The sequence below is a fragment of the Callorhinus ursinus genome, unplaced genomic scaffold, assembly GCF_003265705.2.
Source record: "Callorhinus ursinus isolate GAN/ISIS: 27379988/994484 unplaced genomic scaffold, GSC_fseal_2.0 scaffold3, whole genome shotgun sequence".
NCBI classification, from domain to species: domain Eukaryota; kingdom Metazoa; phylum Chordata; class Mammalia; order Carnivora; family Otariidae; genus Callorhinus; species Callorhinus ursinus.
This window is the reverse complement of record NW_027397065.1, coordinates 51,900,637-51,920,603: the sequence shown is the minus strand read 5'-3', so window position 1 is coordinate 51,920,603 and position 19,967 is coordinate 51,900,637. Positions and strand designations below refer to the sequence as shown.

Genomic DNA, 19,967 nt, shown 5'->3' with positions numbered 1-19,967 from the left:
CACAACTTCTTAATTCACACTCATTCATCCACCCAGTCAATAAAAACTTATTCAGCACCTACTGTATACAAGGCAAATGCCAGGCACTGAGAGGAGCCCAAAGATCAATAAGCTGTAGACCTTACAGTATACTTTAGGATTCTGAACCAGGTAAATGTATTTTCTTTTCGAAAAAGAAATTTAAAAATTGATCACTCTGTGGAGGGTAGAAGTGAAGAGGAACTCTATCTTTGAGTTGTGTCACTGGGGGCAAAGGTGATGTCCACTTCTTTGTAAATGTTCTAGAAACCAATCCCCCCAAAATAATTGGTTCCTTTGTTAGAGTTTTCCAGTTGAAAACAAACAAGTCGTTCTCTGGAGCACTGAGAAAAGAATGACTTTTCTGAAGTTGGCCATTAGATTGTCACCCATTAAAGTATTTGTGACTAGGATAAGAGTTGGGGCACTAGTGTTAGTACTTTAGGAATTTAATTCAAGATAACCCAGAGTTCTCAAATAGAATCTAAGAAACATCTGTTTCAAGTGAAAATACTAGCCAGCTTGTCTCCTTTTCCTTAAGTTACCAAATAAATACTTCTTGGGGGCATGGAACTCTGCTACCTCTGGAACTCCAGTAACATAGCAATTGCCCAGGGAGTATTGGCACTTGTGTCTGAAATCACAGAACACTCAACACAAGCAAGGAAGAAGGGCACACATTAATAATGTAAAGTGAAACAGGCAGAGCAGATGATTCCATACTCCCAAGAAAAGACTGATCACACCCCCCCCCCCCCAACACACACACACACTTTACAGGAGCAGAACCGAGGTGCTGAGCACTCAAGATCCTTCCCACAAACAGGAAGTCCATTTAGAAGTCAGCCTTGCTTTGGGGTTAGGTCTTCACTCCCTAGGGGGCTTTGGATAGGTCACATAACCACTCTAGGATTCCATTTCCCTTTAGAATCCCTACAGAATGGGAAGGAAACCTAGAGATCCTTAAACCAGTCTTTTATGGGACTCTTCTTTGAAGTATTCCTCTTTTTTTAAGATTTTATGTATTTATTTGAGAGAGAGAGTGCGAGTGTGAGCATGAGTGGGGGGGGCAGGAGGAGAAGCAGACTCGCTGCTGAGCAGGGAGCCGCTGTGGGATCCTGAGATCGTGACTGGAGCTGAAGGCAGATGCTTAACCAACTGAGCCACCCAGGCGCCCTCATGTGTTCATTTGATGAGGGTCTACCACACACCTCTGGTATCCCTCTTTGAAGCATTCCTGATAAGCCTCTCTGCTTGAATGCTGACTTAAAAAAATTTTTTTAAGATTATTTATTTATTTGTCAGAGAGAGAGAGAGAGAGGGAGCACAAGCTGGGGGAGGAGCAGGCACATGGGTAAGCAGGCTCCCCGCTGAACAAGTTGCTTAACCCACTGAGCCACCCAGGCATCCCTTGAATGCAGACTTTAAAAAAAACTTTTTTATGATTATTGTATAGTTGACATGCAATGTTATATTTTGGGTCTTGGTGTTGTTGTTGTGAATAAGAATTAGAACTGAGAAGATTTAGGGAAGTTAATCTAGTCGATTCCTGACACCACAAACAAGGTTTGCGTTCCCTGATACAAAACTTTTTCATAGCAATTTTCACTTTTCAATGTCAATGTTCAATGTCTGACCACCCTCACCCCCCCCACACCCCCCCCAAGGGGGCGGGGACCTTGTCTGCCATGGTACTTAGGGCCTAGAACATTGTCCCATTTCACAGCAGGGGGAGAGTGGGCGAATATTTTATATCACAGGAAAGGAGACTGAGGTGCAGGGAGACTGGCAGATTTGTCTAAGACTGTGCTCGTGGGAGAGCTGGGTAAGAACCCGTAAGTCCTAGGCAGCGGACCCTGGGAATGAAATCGAGGTCCCGCCCTAAAATCTGGTGCTTCGAGCCGGGTCACGTATATACAGATTTTCAGTGACCCAGAGGTCAACACTCCCACCCGGTGGCCTAAGCACTGGCCGGTGTTTTGGGGGTGCCGAGCCCAAGCGAGAAGGCGGCGGAACGAGAAGGCACGGGTAGGTGCCCCCCGCCCTCCCCGGCTGCGCGGCGCTCAGAGCCGCCGCCGCTCTCGGCGCTGGCGGCGGGCCAGGGCCACCCCCGGCCGGGCCCGGTCCCGGGAGCAGCGAGTGGAAAACAACCTGGCCGCAGACAATTGACAAAGGCGGGCGAGCGGGCCGCCCCTTCGCGGCGCACGCACGCACGCAGCGTGGGCAGAACCGCGCCCGCCCGCGTCCGCCGTGGGACCCGCGGCGCCGAGGCCCAGGTGCGGCGCTTGTCGGGAGCGGGGCGCCCCTCCCGCCCCGGCGGCGGGTCCCGGGCGCCCGAGCTCCGCGCGGGGAGTGTGCCCGGCGATAGGGGCGGGATCGACCGGCAGGGCGCCGAGGGGCGCGGGGAAGCCGCCGCCGCTCCCGGGCCGAGCGGGGAGGTGGGGTGGGGGGTCGCGGGGGCCGCAACGCCCCGGTCCCAGGAGGCGCGGTCGAGCTTTGTGTCCTGGGCCTGAGGGAAATGCGAGCAACCTGATCCACGTGACCTTTTACAGGTGGGGAGCTAAGGCCCAGAGAGGTAAGGTGGTCTAGAAAAAACTATTATTTCTTGCGTCGGTTTGTTTATCCCTGCCCGCTGCGGCGTAGGATTTGGGGTGACTTTTAATAAGAATTCATAGGTTAAAACAATGGGAAAATAAATACAAACAATATTAAAGAATCCTTGCCAAGGAAAATATAATTATGACTACAGGCCAGGGGGAAAGAGAAAGGAAATTTGCAGTCCCTATGTTGAGCCGCCTTGGCCAAGGACCCCGGGCAAAGTAGTGTCAAAGCTGGGACCAGAAGCCTGACTGTCGGGCTCCCCCGGGGGGTACAGTGAGCTTGTATCCGCCCCCCCAGAACTTGGAGGGGGATAGAGAAACAGCAGCCTGCCCACGGGCTTCACCTTGGGATCCTGGACCCCTTAGAAATCTGGGACCCTCCCCACAGAGGGGTTCACACATAGCCTTGCACACAGTTTCAGATTTGACGTGAAGCATTCTGCTGTAAGAAATGACGGAAGGCTGGCACTCGGGCTGTGCTGTTTAGAGCACTTTTTTGCTCTTTTAAAGGAAGGCAGGCGGGAAAGAAGAGAGTACCGGCTGTCAGTCCAGACAGTATCCTGACCCCGCTAGCTGTGTGATCTTGGACACATCCTTTAACCTCTCCAAGACCCAGTTTTTTGTTTTTTGGGGTTTTTTTCTTTCAAGATTTTATTTAAATTCAAGTTAGTTCACTTATATAGTGTAGTATTCATTTCAGTCCAAGGCCTGGTTTCATCTGGAAAATAGAGATAAGATTGTTTGCTTCATCCTTCAAGTTATTTATTTTTTTTAAAGATCTTATTTATTTGACAGAGAGAGGCACAGCGAGAGAGGGAACACAAGCAGGGGGAGTGGGAGAGGGAGAAGCAGGCTTCCCGCGGAGCAGAGAGCCAGATCCCAGGACCCTGGGATCATGACCTGAGCCAAAGGCAGACGCTTAAGACTGAGCCACCCAGGCGCTCCCATCCTTCAGGTTATTGTCAGGCTTAGGAATGAATGCTGAGCCCAGTGTCTGGCACGTAGGGAGTGCTCAGTGAACGTGCTGTTGCAGAGAACCCAGGGGCTCACAGTTGTGCCAGTTAGGAAAGATGATGACCCGGAAGAAATTGGTCTGTCTCTGAAATAAAACACAAAATTTTAAAGATTACAAACATGAAACTATAAAGTGAACCCTATAATGACTTACAAGCGACAGCACAGATGTTGGTGATGATCGTCTAAATAAAAGTGCAACAGTGCACCACGTCAGTATTTGGCCTAAGGTGAAATGCTGACAGTAGAAGCGACCAAACATTCTAACAGGACTGTTTATTGGGCCTTGCTTGCCTCTTTTGAATGGAACCAGCACCTGTATGGCTTGTTTTTAAATAAGAGGAAAGAGGAGGGCGTATGTGGGGACCTGGGCAACACCCAGTCTTGCCAGGTGATGGGGGCTCATCTGACTTTCTGCCAGGGTACAGGAGTTGCTAGCAGTTGGCTCTCATCCCTCGGGGATCAGCAGCTTGTCGTGGTAAACAGAGCCTTGGTTAATTGTGTTCTAGATCAAATAAATGGCTTTTTATTTAACCGATGGGGGTGTGTGTGTGTGTGTGTGTTTGTGTGAGTGCTATAACTGAAGCAAAATGGCATTTGTTGAGCTTGATTGTTCCAAAACTATTCCTTGTTTATTGACAAGCTTAGGAGGTTTTGTGTTTTTTTTTTTTAAGATTTTATTTATTTGATTTATGTATAGAGAGAGCGAGCGAGCGCACAAGGGGGGGAGGGGCAGAGGGAGAGGGAGAAGCAGACTCCCCACTGAGTGTGGAGCCCTCGCTGGGTCCCAGGACCCTGGGACCACAACCCGAGCCCAAGGCAGACACTTAACCGACTGAGCCACCCAGGCGCCCCAGGCTTAAGAGTTTTAAAATCTGCTGATCCAAAATTGTGAGGACAGGGCCTGGGCAGGCCTACTTGCCTATAAAAAGAACTGCTCTTACAAAATACCGTGTTGTTTCCTTTCTCTGCCATTTTAGGCCTTGCAAATAGAGTCAGGGAAATATGGCTTAGGGCAAACAGCTGCTATTTAATTTGGGTTAAGACACACATTACCTGTCTGGTGGGTTATATTCCTCTCCAGGTGTTTATAAAGGAGTTTTTCCTCAGAAACAGAGAATGTGTATGTGTGTGATGTCTCTTGCCCCCTCTTTGCCTCCCCTTGACCCAGTCATTTCTCAACCCAGAGAAGTCCTTTTTCTGCAAGCCCAGTGACTTTGGCAAGTTCCTTCCCTTTCCTGGCTCTGTGGCCTGATTTTGTTTCACAGTAACTCTATTAGAAAGTTGTGGGGTTTTTTTGTTGGTTTTGTTTGTTTGTTTGTTTTTTTAAGTAGGCTCCATGCCCAATGTGGAGCCCAACATGGGCTTGAACTCACGATCCTGAGATCAGACCTGAGCTAAGATCAAGAGTCAGTCACTTAACTGACTGAGCCACCCAGGCATCCCTGTTTTGTTATTTATTTATTTATTTTTAAAAATTTTAATAAAGATTTTATTTATTTGAGAAAGAGAGAGCACAGAAGGAGAGTGTGAGGGAGAAGCAGACTCCCCACCGAGCAGAGCACCCAATGTGGGACTTGATCCCAGGACCCTGAGATCATGACCTGAGCCGAAGTCAGACACCCAACCAACTGAGCCACCCAGGTGCCCCTGTTTTGTTTTTTTAAAGTAAGCTCTATACCCATCATGGGGCTTAAACTCAGGACCCCAAGATTAAGAGTCGCATGCTCTACCAACTGAGCCAGCCAGGTATTCCTAAAAAGTTTTCTCTAATTTGACCTTTAGATCCTAAACATTTGGTGCTCCATAGGATGACATAGAGCAAACATACTCTCTTAGGCCAAGGCTCTTCCTTATTTGAATACAGCCCATGGACGCCTTTCATGTTTGTCCCTCCAGACTCGCTGCCTTCATTCCTTCAACATTTCTTAGTAGGATGAGATTAAAAGCAGAATTTCCCAAGAAATGATCTACAGACTACTTGCATCAGAATCACCTAGTGACTGGGGTGCCTGGGTGGTTTGGTCGGTTGAGCGTTTGCCTTTGGCTCAGGTCATGATCCCAGCGTCCTGGGATCGAGTCCTACATCAGGCTCCCTGCTCGGTGGGGAGTCTGCTTCTCCCTTCCCTCTGCTGCTCCCCCCTGCTTGTGCTCGCTCTCTCTTTGTCCAATCAATCAATCAATCAATCAATAAAAAAAAAAAAAAAAACCTTAAAAAAGAATCACCTAGGGGCTTGTGGAAATATGCCCCATCCCTGACCACCTGAATCAGAATCTTCAAATGTGGAGGCAAGAATTTGCATGCCTGACAAGTGCTCCCAGTGATTCTTATGCACCTTTGGTTATCTGTGTGGGTGTTGGGGGTGGGGATTGGTAGTGGGGGACTATATACTCCTTATAAATTCCTTATTGTTTTTCTAAATTATGTAATGAGTGAGAGCCTCTTTTGTAATTGAAACAAACCATGATGTCCAGGGAAAACCTATGGGTGCAAGTAAGCACTTGAAAAGATGCTCAAGATGGGAAATGCACATCAAAACCACATTGAGATGTCACTTCCTACCTATGAGGACGGCTAAAATTAGAAAGACTGACTATAGCAAGCGTTGATAAGAATGTGGAGGAACTAGAACTTGTATGCACTATTGGTGGAAATGTAAAATGGTACAACCACTTCTTTAAAGTTTGACATCTTAAAAAGTTAAGTATACACCTGTCATGTGATCCAGACATTTCATCCCTAGGTCTGGCTTTATTGAATTAGAGAAGTAGAAAACAACCAATTGTTTATCCAGTGCATAGGTAAACAAACTGTGCTATGTCCCTGCAATTGAATATTGCTCAGCATTAAAAAATAATGAACTGCTACAACATGGATAGATCTCAAAATAATCTTGCTGAAAAGAAAAGGAGAAGCCAGACCAAAAAGAGTACATACTCTATAATTCCACTTATATAAAATTCAAGGGGAGTTGCTATCTCTCCCCGATCTTAAACTTTTTGGTGGCTCTTAAGAGTTGTGTATGATTATATTAGTCCACCTCCTCTTGTTACAGTGTCATTGGCAGTTTGATCTGCCAGTGTTTATCCATGTCATTCATTCAATTAATTGAGCACCTACCATGTGCTTGATCTAGAGTAGACACTAGGTAATGTGTTGGTGAATAAAGTAGACATGATCCAGAGGGACACCTGGGTGGCTCAGTCAGTTAAGCGTCTGGCTTTGGCTTGGGTCATGATCCCCAGGGTCCTGGGATTGAGTCCCGCATCAGGCTCCCTGCTTCTTGGGAGCCTGCTTCTCCCTCTGCCTCTCTCTCTCTCTCTCTGTCTCTCATGAATAAATAAATAGAATCTTAAAAAAAAATCCATACACAAGTGCACAAAGACACATGCATAAGATTGTTTATTGTGACTTTTTAAAAAATCAAAGTAAAGAGCTAGAAATAGCCCAAATAATTGTCAGAGGAGATAGTTAAATAAGTTCCACTGTGTCTACACCGTGGACTACCATGCAGCCAAGAAAAAGAATAAGGTTTCTCTATAGGCACAGGTATGTAAAGATGTCCATGTTACAGATATTGTTATAGATGTTGTATATGAACTGGAAAAAGAAACAGGTTTCAGAGCCATATGCTTAACATGCACATAGGTAAATCTATATAATGCATCCATCTCCATCACCCAAGTCTTGCTCCTTAGAGAGACTCCTTAGAAAGACATCAGCACCTGGTTGCTGAGCCAGTTACACTAGCATACAGCATTCTTTTGATCTACTGGCCTAGTTGCCTTTCAGTAAGGGAATGAGGATAGTCTGGTATACGACCTGTTATTCTGTTTTTGTTTTTTGCTAACCTATGCTGACTCCCAGTGATGTCTCTTTCCCTTTCTAAAGGCTGAGGGACCATCTGTTTTACTCAAATGGCAGAAACCCAGCTCAGAATGGCTAAGGCCAAAGAGGGGTGGGGAAAGACAATGTATTAGCTCCTAAAAAAATCCAAAGGCAGGGACGCCTGGGTGGCTCAGTCGGTTAAGTGTCTGAGTCTTGATTTTGGCTCAGGTCGTGATCACAGGGTTGTGAGATTGAGCCCTGTGTCAGAGTCAGCTTAAGAGTCTCTCTCTCCCTCTCCCCCCACTCTAAAAAATCCAAAGACAGTCAGTCTCCATCATGGCTGGACTGAGTAATGTCATCAGGACTCAGTCTCATGGCTCCACCCTTAGCTCCATTTCTTTGGTGTTAGCTGCATTCTGAGTCAGGCTCTGGTGTGTCATTCCTATTACTTATTATTATCATCATGATCAGCTGTTCTCACCATCTGCTTGAATATGATCAGCCATGTGTCCTTAGACAATTTCTTGATCCATTGGATTCATGGTAATGCTATCCTTTACAGTTTAATAGTAGTAGTAACAAAAGCAACTGCTACAATTACTGAGAACTTATCTTGTACCAGGTACTCTGTTAGATATTTTACATGGATTATCTTATAAAATTTTATAACCACCCTGTAAAGAAGGTTAATAATTATCCCAGGAAAGCCAGCCAATTGATTGTAGAATGAGAATTTGAAATCAGGTTTTCTGGCTCTGGGGTATGGACTCCAAGACTTCACAATGCCTCTTGAAGTCCCTGTGTAGGGCTAAGAAGAGGAAAGCAAAGCCATCAAACAGTGTGCCTATTTCTTACTTTTTCTGAACATCAATCTTAAAATATACATGGCAATCATAGTCGGGGCAGAGCTTTGGAAGCTATTCTTATAATTTTGTCAATCTCAGATCCTTCTGGGTTTTTAGAGTTTTGGAAGCTCTTTGTTTGGGACCCTTCTCCTTGACTATTGTATATGGCTTTATAAACCAGGCACATCAGGCAGGACCCCAGTGTGGCCACTCTTCTTTCTTTTTTTTCTTTAATTTTTTATTGTTATGTTAATCACCATACATTACATCATTAGTTCTTGATGTAGTGTTCCATGATTCATTGTTTGTGCATAAGACCCAGTGCTCCGTGCCGTCTTTAATGCTCATCACCAAGCTAACCCATCCCCCATCCCCCTCCCCTCTAGAATCCTCAGTTTGTTTTTCAGAGTCCATCGTCTCCCATGGTTCGTCTCCCCCTCGGATTTCCCCCTCTTCATTCCTCCCCTCCTGCTATCTTCTTCTTCTTTTTTTTTCTTAACATATATTGCATTATTTGTTTCAGAGGTACAGATCTGTGATTCAACAGTCTTGCACAATTCACAGCACTCACCATAGCACATACCCTCCCCAATGTCTATCACCCAGCCACCCCGTCCCTCCCACCCCCTACCACTCCAGCAACCCTCAGTTTGTTTCCTGAGATTAAGAATTTCTCATATCAGTGAGGTCATATGATACATGTCTTTCTCTGATTGACTTATTTCACTCAGCATAACACCCTCCAGTTCCATCCACATTGTTGCAAATGGCAAGATCTCATACCTTTTGATGGCTGCATAATATTCCATTGTGTATATATACCACATCTTCTTTATCCATTCATCTGTTGATGGACATCTTGGCTCTTTCCACAGTTTGGCTATTGTGGACATTGCTGCTATAAACATTGGGGTGCACATACCCCTTCAGATCCCTACATTTGTATCTTTGTGGTAAATACCCAGTAGTGCAATTGCTGGATCGTAGGGTAGCTCTATTTTCAACTGTTTGAGGAACCTCCATACTGTTTTCCAGAGTGGCTGCACCAGCTTGCATTCCCACCAACAGTGTAGGAGGGTTCCCCTTTCTCCGCATCCCCGCCAACATCTGTCGTTTCCTGACTTGTTCATTTTAGCCATTCTGACTGGTGTGAGGTGGTATCTCATTGAGGTTTTGATTTGGATTTCCCTGATGCCGAGCAATGTTGAGCAGTTTTTCATGTGTCTGTTGGCCATTTGGATGTCTTCTTTGCAGAAATGTCTGTTCATGTCTTCTGCCCATTTCTTGATTGGATTATTCTTTGGGTGTTGAGTTTGATAAGTTCTTTATAGATTTTGGATACTAGCCCTTTATCTGATATGTCATTTGCAAATATTTCTCCCATTCTGTCAGTTGTCTTTTGGTTTTGTGGACTGTTTCTTTTGCTGTGCAAAAGCTTTTTATCTTGATGAAATCCCAATAGTTCATTTTTGCCCTTGCTTCCCTTGCCTTTGGCGATGTTTCTAGGAAGAAGTTGCTGCGGCTGAGGTCGAAGAGGTTGCTCCTTGTGTTGTCCTTTAGGATTTTGATGGACTCCTGTCTCACATTTATGTCTTTCAACCATTTGGAGTCTATTTTTGTGTGTGATGTAAGGAAATGGTCCAGTTTCATTCTTCTGCATGTGGCTGTCCAATTTTCCCAACACCATTTGTTGAAGAGACTGTCTTTTTTCCATTGGACATTCTTTCCTGCTTTGTCAAAGATGAGTTGACCTTAGAGTTGAGGGTCCATTTCTGGGCTTTCTCTTCTGTTCCATTGATTTATGTGTCTGTTTTTGTGCCAGTACCACACTGTCTTGATGATGACAGCTTTGTAATAGAGCTGGAAGTCCCGAATTGTGATGCCGCCAGCTTTGCTTTTCTTTTTCAACATTCCTCTGGCTATTCAGGGTCTTTTCTGGTTCCATACAAATTTTAGGATTATTTGTTCCATTTCTTTGAAAAAAGCGGATGGTATTTTGATGGGGATTGCATTGAATGTGTAGATTGCTCTAGGTGGCATTGACATCTTCACAATGTTCTTCCAATCCATGAGCATGGAACATTTTTCCATTTCTTTGTGTCTTCCTCAATTTCTTCCACTAGTAGTCTATAGTTTTCTGAGTACAGATCCTTTGCCTCTTTGGTTAGATTTATTCCTAGGTATCTTATGGTTTTGGGTGCAATTGTAAATGGGATCGACTCCTTAATTTGTCTCTCTTCTGTCTTGTTGTTGGTGTATAGGAATGCCACTGATTTCTGTGCATTGATTTTATATCCTGCCACTTTACTGAGTTCCTGTATGAGTTCTAGCAGTTTTGGGGTGGAGTCTTTTGGGTTTTCCACATAAAGTATCATATCATCTGCAAAGAGTGAGAGTTTGACTTCCTCTTTGCCGATTTGGATGCCTTTGATTTCTTTTTGTTGTCTGATTGCTGTGGCTAGGACTTCTAATACTATGTTGAATAGCAGTGGTGATAGTGGACATCCCTGCCGCGTTCCTGACCTTAGGGGGAAAGCTCTCAGCTTTTCCCCATTAAGAATGATATTCGCTGTAGGTTTTTCATAGATGGCTTTTATGATATTGGGGTATGTACTCTCTATCCCTATACTCTAAAGAGTTTTGATCAAGAAAGGATGCTGTATTTTGTCAAATGCTTTTTCTGCATCTATTGAGAGGATCATATGATTCTTGTTCTTTCTTTTGTTAATATATTGTATCACATTGATTGATTTGCGGATGTTGAACCAAACTTGCAGCCCAGGGATAAATCCCACTTGGTGATGGTGAATAATCCTTTTAATGTACTGTTGGATCCTATTGGCTAGTATTTTGGTGAGAATTTTTGCATCCATGCTCATCAAGGATATTGGTCTGTAATTCTCCTTTTTGATGGGGTTTTTGTCTGGTTTGGGGATCAAGGTAATGGTGGCCTCATAAAATGAGTTTGGAAGTTTTCCTTCCATTTCTATTTTTTGGAACAGTTTCAGGAGAATAGGTATTAATTCTTCTTGAAATGTTTGCTAGAATTCCCCTGGGAAGCCATCTGGCCCTGGGCTTTTGTTTGTTGGGAGATTTTTGATGACTGCTTCAATTTCCTTAGTGGTTATAGGTCTGTTCAGGTTTTCTATTGCTTCCTGGTTCAATTTTGGTAGTTGATACATCTCTAGGAATGCATCCATTTCTTCCGGGTTATCTAATTTGCTGGCATAGAGTTGCTCATAATCACTTCTTTCTATAGGCATTTCTTCCCTTTGTTTTTCTTTTCTTCTTCTTTTTTTTAAAAATATTCCTTTGTTTTTATTTGAGAGGGGGGCCGAGGGAGAGGGAAGGAAGAGAATCCCAAGCAGACTCCGTACCACACGGCTTGATTCCACCACCCTGAGATCATGACCTGAGCCAAAATCAAGAGCTGGACGCTTAGCCAACTGAGCCACCCAGGTGCCCCTAGTTTTGTGTCTTAATTGAGGTGCTGATTACACAAATCTAAAATGTGATAAAATGGCATAAAGCAATCATTCACAAAAGTATACTGATGCCAATTTCCTGGTTTTGTTATTGTGCTATATTTAAATAATAGGTAACCATTACAGGACCCTGGTAAAGGGTGCACAGAAATTCTGGTACTGTCCTTGATACTTCCTGTTGAATAAGTCTATAAGTCTTATACCTGTCTGTAAGTATTTCAAAATAAAAAGTTAAAATATCACATAGCTTAACTTATCCACTATCTTTGCAGCTCCCTCTGGACAAGTACCGCTCAAAAGCCTGGGAGAGCAGGCTGGGTGTCCCTGTTCCATTTCCTGGTCTGGCCTGATAAGGAGGCTTGTCTCAGAGGACAAGCTTGGGAAGTGTGGCTTTCCTTGTAGTCCAGTCATGTGCAGTCCTGGGATCTCTTTCATGTCCCATGATGGGCAATTTATTTATTTATTTTAAAAATTTTATTTATTTGTCAGAGACAGCACAAGCAGGGGGAGTGGCAAGCAGAGGAAGAAGCAGGCTCCCTGCTCAGCAGGGAGCCCGATGCGGGACTCGATCCCAGGACCCTGGGATCATGACCTAAGCGGAAGGCAGACACTTAACTGACTGAGGCACCCAGGCGTCCCCATGATAGGAAATTTAGAACTAAAATCAGTTTAGCCCTCCACTCTCTCTTGCTCTCTCTCAAATAAATAAAATCTTAAAAAAAAAAAAAAGACACAGGACTATTTCATGACCACAAAGTTCTCCCTGGTGTTCTTTCTTTCTTTCTTTCTTTTTTTTTTTTTTTTAAAGATTTTATTTATTTATTTGACAGAGACAGACACAGCAAGAGAGGAAACACAAGCAGGGGGTGTGGGAGAGGGAGAAGCATGCTTCTCACAGAGCAGGGAGCCTGATGCAGGGCTCGATCCCAGGACCCCGAGATCACAACCTGAGCTGAAGGCAGATGCTTAACGACTGAGCCACCCAGGCAACCCTCCCTGGTGTTCTTTCTTTATAGTCACACCGACCTGCTCTTCACCCTCATCCCTAATTAGGTGACCACTAATCTGTTCCCTGTCTCTATAATTTTGTACAGGACATAAATGGAATCACAGTGCGTGACCTTTGAGATTAGTTTTTTTTTCAGGCAGTATAATACCCTCAAGAGCCATCCAGGTTATTGCAGTTTATCAATAGTTCATTCCCTGTTCTTTCTGGGTATTCAGTTGTATTGGATCTACCAGTTGTTGTTGTTGTTTTTTTAATATTTGCCTGTTTTTAATTTTTTTTCTTTTAAGTAGGCTCCACACCTAACATGGGGCTTGAACTCATGGCCCTGAGGTTAAGAGTCATATGCTCTACTGAATAAGCCAGCCGGTGCCCCTAAAACATTCACCTGTTAAACTCACCTATTAAAACAACATTTGATTGTTTCCAGCCTGACTATTACAAATAAAGCTTCTGTGAGCATTTGTGGACAGGTTTTCGTATGGACATAAGTTTTCTTTCTCTGGAATAGATGCCCTGAAGTATGATTGCTGGTAAGTGTATGTTTCTTTTTTAAAGAAACTGACAAACTGTTTTCCGGAGTGGCTGTACCACTTTGCATTCCTACCAGTAATGTATGAGCAATCTAGTTTCTCCTGCATCCTTGCCAGCAGTTAATGCTATATAATATTTTTCTGGTTAATGGCTTTATTGAGCTATAATTCATATCATATACTTCACCTGCTGAAAGTAGACGAATCAGTGGTTTTAGTTTATTCACTCAGTTGTGCAAGCATCACCACAATAAATTTAGAACATTCTTGTCACCCCCAAAAGAAACCTGTACCCAGTAGCCACCACACTCCATACCCTATCCCTTCAGCCTAGGAAACCAGTGATCTACTTTTCTACAGATTTGCCTGTTCTGGACATTTAATGTGAATCAAATCATAAAACATGTGGTCCTTTGTGACTGACTGCTTTGACCTAGCATAATGTTCTCAAGATTCATCCACATTGGAGCACATATCCATAGTACTTCATTCCTTTTCATTGCCAAATAATGTATAGTGTTTTTAAAGAAATAAAAGTGTGTTTATTTCCATTATACAGACTATAAACTAAGATAACAAAATGCTGTTACAGAGAGAAGTTTTGCCGGGCCTGCTTGGAGGTCTAGCTTGCAATTAACCTAAGGGCAAATTAATGCTATTTTAAATATTTAGCAGTTCTCTATAAAGTATGCTTTTTGTTTATTTAGCAACAGTTCTGAGTAGCTCTCCTGAAAGCCTACTGGGATCTTTCTAGAGAACCTATGCACAGGGTGGTGAGTGTCAGCGACTCAGGCCAGGGACAGGTCAGCAGGCCACAGTGTTCGAGAGCTGGAATAGAGTGGTGCACCAGACAGATGCATTCCGGGATCTTTCTAGGCCCTTTGCTCTCCCTGCTCAGTTTATAGATCATCTGATCCACAGTGCTTATGGCCCAGGACAGAAACTTCTGCTGCTACTAGTCCTTCCCAAAGGACCGTTGATATATGCAAGTATCATCAGTATTGTGAGGAATAGTGAAGGAACCAGGTGAATGGGTGGTCATCTTGTCTCTAAGCGCTTAGTGTCTGGCAAGGAATCTGAGGCCTGGTCCTAAATTACCCTAAATAACCAAGTACACGTTTGAACGGGATGTGTGCCACTTTAAATATTAGGAAATATTTTACCCATCCAGAAAAGAACAAAGAACAATGAAAGAAATACCATGTTCTTACCACCTATCTTTGTTTAATTTTAACATTTTTGCCCTATGTGCTTCATTATTTTTAAGCAAATAAAACCTCTCCTATATTCAGCAATAAAAAGGAAGGAACTATTGATACATGCAACAATTTACAACAATCTCCAGGGCATTATGCTGATTGAATAAAGTCAGTCCTCAAAAGGTTACACACTGTAATGATTCCGTTTACATACATTCTTGAAATGAGCAGATTATAGAAATGGAGAACAGATTCCTGGTGGCCAGGGGTTAGGGATGGGGTAGGGATGGAGGGAAGTGGGTGAAAAGGCAACATGAGGGATCCTTGTGATGGAAATGATCCCTATCTTGCTTGTATCAGTGCCAGTATCCTGGCTGTGAGATTGTGTTAGAGTTTTGCAAGATGTTACCATTGAGGAAATTGGGTAAAGGGTACGTGGAACCAGTGTATTATTTATTATAACTGCATGTGACTCTCTATCTCAAAATTAAAAATGTAACTCAAAACAAAACAAAACACCTTCAGATGCCATTAAATCCCTTTTTTAAAAAAGATTTTATTTATTTGAGGGAGAGCGAGAGAGCGAGAGAGAGCACATGAGGGGGGAGGGTCAGAGGGAGAAGCAGACTTCCTGCTGAGCAAGGAGCCCGATATGGGACTCGATTCTGGGACTCCAGGATCATGACCTGAGCCGAAGGCAGTTGCTTAACCAACTGAGCCACCCAGGCGCCCTAAATCCCTTTTGATATGTCCTCAATTCCATTCCTCTGCTTCCCTTTCCAGAGGTTGCTACCATCCTGAATTTATTGTTAATCACGTCCACAAAATTTTTAATACTGGTGCTCCATATGTATGTATCTCAATACTACCTAGCATTGTTTTACATATTTTAAATTAAAAAAAATAGTATTCTACTCTATCTGCCTTTCTGGAACTTTCCTTTTTTCTCTTTACAGTGTTTGTGAGGCTACCCATGTTGATATATGATTTTGTAGTTTGTTCATTTTCACTGTTGTTGAGAATTCCATGGTATGGATATATTAAAGTTAATGACCCACTCTCCTGTCATGGACATCTAACTTGTTTCTAATTTCCTGTCGTTATCAGCAGTGCTACAGTGAACATTCTTGTCTCCATTCCTCGTGTATAGGTGAAGTTTCTTAAAGGTAGGATACATCTAGGAGTAGAACTGATTGGCTTGACACTGTGAGCATTTTTAACTTTTCTAGTTACTGCCAAATTGTTCTTTGGAGTGGTTGCAACAGGTTACATTACCGTATCCGTATCCGTACATGAGACTTCTGTTCGTTACAGTCTCAGCAACATTTTTATATTTTGTCAGTTTGATGGGCATGAAATGGCATCTCACTGTGGTTTTTTTGTTTTTGGTTTTTTAAAAAGATTTATTTGAGAGAGAGCGCATGCACGAATGCAGGGTAGAGGGGAAGAGAGAGGAGAGAGAGTCCCGAGCAGACTCCATGCTGAGCATGGAGCCCAGTGCTGGGCTTGATCCCATAATCCTGAGATCACAACTTGAGCCGAAACCAAGAGTCCGACTCTTAACCAGGTGAGCCACCCAGGTGCCCCCATTGTGGTTTTACTTATTCACATTTGCCTAGTTACTAGTGAACTAAGCGTCTTTTCATTTGTGTATTAGTCATTTAAATTTCTTCCTTTGTCAATTACCTGTATCAGCTAGAGTTTAGTTGGAGAGAACACAAGTCATTCTGTTTTAACCAGAGTTGGAGGCTCAGCTGACAGCACCATGCAGGTGTCCCTCCATGTCTTTAAAGAGCATGCAGGTACCATTGTTTGTTGAGCTTTTGGTTTAGGTATTGTTCTTTGACTTTCTATTGTGGAAGATGAGGATTTAGTGGGTTTTTTACTCCCCCTCTACCACACATATATGCCCCTCCCATTACCCTGTTCTCCCAGTGTAGTTATACATAATCCTGTTTAGATCACTTGCATTATAATGTATGTAAATTGTATTTATAACTGAACCAGGCAGTAACATACAATTACTTTTATTTTTTCTACACAATTTTTTAACAATTGTTTTGTGTTTGTTCGATGGTTTGTCTCTTAGTTTTGTATGTATGATCTGTGTGATTATCTCTAAAGATGTACCATATTCTTTACCAATTCAATAAATCTGTTCTCAAGACATTCTAGCACCTTCTGAAATACTGTAGACTGTTTGCCATCTGCCTGTAGCCAACGATCAATCCTAGGATTTTCCTTGGCCCCTCTCACATTAAATCACCAGTCCCCGGTACCCTATGTCTTCCTCTTTCCTATTTCTTTATTTTGGTGGAGCACATTCTCCCATAGTTTCCTGAGAAGAGGAACATACAAAGATAAATTCTCTAGGCCTTCAAGGTTCTGCAATTTCTCCTCAATGTGTCTAGGTGTGGATTTTTAAAAAACTTATCCTGCTAAGGACTTGTACTTCCTGGATCTAAGAATGCATATTTGTTATAAATTCTGGACAATTCTTACTCTTATCTCTTTGAATATTGCCTCTCCTCACTTTCTTTATTCTTGCCTTCTAGAACTCAGATTTGATGCATGAACCTTCTTGTTTCAATATCCAGATCCCTTAAACTCTCTTTCATATTTTCCATGCTTTTCTCTCTGTTTAGCAGTCTGGATAATTTCTTCAGATCTGTATGCCCTTCTTTTCTAGATGTCTGTTTAATCTGCCTATTCAGTGTTTAATTTCAAAGGCTTAATTTTTAATTTCTGTAAGTTCTGTTTGGTGCTTTAAAAAATCAAAATCATACAGGTCTTTATTTTTTTTTTATAATATGGGTTTTTTTTTTCTCCTGCTTATTTTAGTTTTTACCTGATAGTTTGACTCTCTGATGTTCTTGGGGTCTAATCCTGCTCATTGCTGTGGAGTTCTTGTAATTTTGGAGTGCAGACTCATCTTCAGGACAGGGTTAGCTGCTGGAGACATTTTATTTCTATGAGCACTCAGAGTAGCATTAGTCCAGAGCTGTTCTTGTTGATTTCTCAGCTTTGGGTTACCTGGGCCACATGTATAGTTACCAGTTTGAACCTAAAACCCAGCGAGGGCCGGCCTGTTTTTATGAATTTTCAGAGGGTACTTTTTGTCCTCATGTAGGACCCAAGCCAAGAGGACTTCATCTTCTGTGTGAGTGGGGGACATTTTTTTTTTTGATTCACCATTTCACTGGAGTCTTTGGGGGTCCCAGTTCTGTAAAGAAGCTTGTCTCCTGTTCCTGCCTGAACACCTGCACCCAAGTCCCTGGTTGCCTGAACTTGGCGATGCCCTTGTCCCTGCCCACCCCTCTGCTCAGGGCCCCAGGCACATCCGCTCAGCTGCTCCTGCTCTGCTTTCCAGTTCTCTCTGTTTGGGGACCCTGCTGTTTCCTTTCCTCTCTTGCAAGCCCTGCCGGGCCATGAAGAAGAAGTTGGTTATACCTGACCCAGCATGTCTAGGATGTTTTGTAGCAGGGAGGGTTTTCAGGCCATGTTGTCCACAGTACTGTCACTTGTACTTTTAAGCCTAGAGATAAAGGGGTTGTGGGAGTTTCAGGGACGGAAAGTCCATCTGGCTGGGAGTATCAGGAAAAGGAAGGGAAGATGAATATCCAAGGGTAGAGACATGGGAGGGGGCCCAGCAGGTGCAAAAGCACAGAGGCAAGAAATGACCATGCAGGCCTGGAGGAAAACATGTAGCTCTCTTTGGCTGGAGGATGGTCTGTGAAGGGAAAATGAGCTTGGAGCCAGACCACAGAGCAGCAGGGAGCCGTTCAAGCCTCACAGCATGGAATGCCAAGATCAAAAGCTTTATTTCAGGGGGGGCCTGGGTGTCTCAGTCTGTTGAGTGTCTGCCTTCGGCTCAGGTCATGATCCCAAGGTCCTGGGGCCGAGCCCCACATCGGGCTCCCTGCTCAGCGGAGAGCCTGCTTCTCCCTCTCCCTCTGCCAGCCGCTCTGCCTATCTGTGCTCTCTCTCTATCTCTCTGTCAAATAAATAAATAAAATCTAAAAAAAAAAAAAGCTTTATTTCAGGAAGTTTAAGCTGGAAGCACCTCCAGGATGCATGGGTGTGGGTGGCAGCAAAAGGGAGAGGACTTTAGACTTGGAAAGGTGCTCCTGGAGGCTGTGGAAAGAGCCCAGGGGGGTCGTGAGGCCTGAGTGGGGTAGTGGGGGTAGAGAGGAGGGAACCCCTGGGAGAGAGGATGGGAGAGACTTGGCTGAACCAAATAAATCTGGGTCAAGAGCTGGGGGAAAAATAGAAGAAAAGCTAGGCAAGCACATTATCTGAATCCTGGAAAATGTCAACAATTATGAGCCATGTTCTACCTTTTAAGATTGTTCAGATACTGCCCACAAATGCTAATACACAGTTCATTTTTGCAGTGTGCAAGCTAGAGATGTTTTTAGGCCGCTTGATGAATAGTTGTCTTTGGATTAGAGACAGCGTGTTCCAGTAGAGCTCCCGGAAGTGAGTTGGCATGTGTTTGCCTTTCCTAGAACCTGCTGACATGGCTGACCATGAGACTGATGAGCCATCCTCCAGAACAGGGAGTCCCGATGGAGAAGGCCGGGTCTCTGGGGAGAGACTGTTGCTGCATCAGAGGCTGGCTGTCAGGGAGCTCATTGACACTGAGCTCTCCTACCTGCACATGCTCCGCCTCTGTGCTTCCGACATCAGGAGCTGCCTGCAGCAGGTACTGGGGCTGCACATAGCCTCCCGTAATAGGGGCAGACATGGGTCCTGGCTTCTGAGACCCCACATCTCTTCCAGGGGCAGGCTTAATAGAGGGGAAGGTGTGGTGGCTGTGAAGTCACCTGGATGTAAGCTGGGGTATTTCCATTTATTGGCCATGCAGCCTTCAGCAGGGCCTTTAACACATCGGCGCCTTAGTGTATTCATCTGGTAAATGGAGAGAGGAATAGTCACCTCAGAGAATTAAGTGAGCTAATGGATAAAATAGCCCTTTATCAAATTTAGAACAGATTGCTTAAACTGACCTATATTCTAATTGTCTCCTTTAGGAGATGGCAACAGGAAGAGGTTATCACTATGATGGGTTTTTACATCTTTTTTTTTCCTCCTGATTTCAGAAATAATACAGGCTCTCTCTATAAAATGTAAAGTATCCCTTAGCATGTAAGCACCATTAGGGCAAAGACTGTTTAGTTCAATATAACCCCAGTTCTGGACGCATAAATCAGAGACTTCAATTAGTGTTTCTTGAATGAATGAAGGAAATACTAAAGTAAGAAATGTGGAAGGTGAAAGTCCTCTCATATTTTACCCTCCAGAAATTAGGATTTTTCTCTCTAGGCATTAAACAAACAACTACAGATTGTTACTTATTCTAATAAAAATAAGAGCATACTCTAGAGATTTTTCTAGTTAGGTTTTCCTACTTGATTGTGCATCCAGGATAGTCACAC

General features: G+C 43.6%; 1 protein-coding gene across 5 annotated transcripts in view; it reads left to right on the top strand.

Annotated features, from left to right (window-relative positions):
• Positions 1 to 1,770: 1,770 nt before the first annotated feature.
• The window catches only part of ARHGEF37 (Rho guanine nucleotide exchange factor 37), a 55,975-nt gene continuing 37,778 nt past the window's right edge, over positions 1,771 to 19,967 (top strand). The window contains exons 1-2 of one of the 5 annotated variants that reach the window (XM_025867268.2): positions 1,771 to 2,046; positions 19,038 to 19,234. In XM_025867268.2, the coding sequence (XP_025723053.1) occupies positions 19,049 to 19,234 (186 nt within the window). In that variant the 5' untranslated portion in view covers positions 1,771 to 2,046; positions 19,038 to 19,048. The other 4 variants (XM_025867265.2, XM_025867269.2, XM_025867267.2 and 1 more) reach the window with 4 other exon arrangements.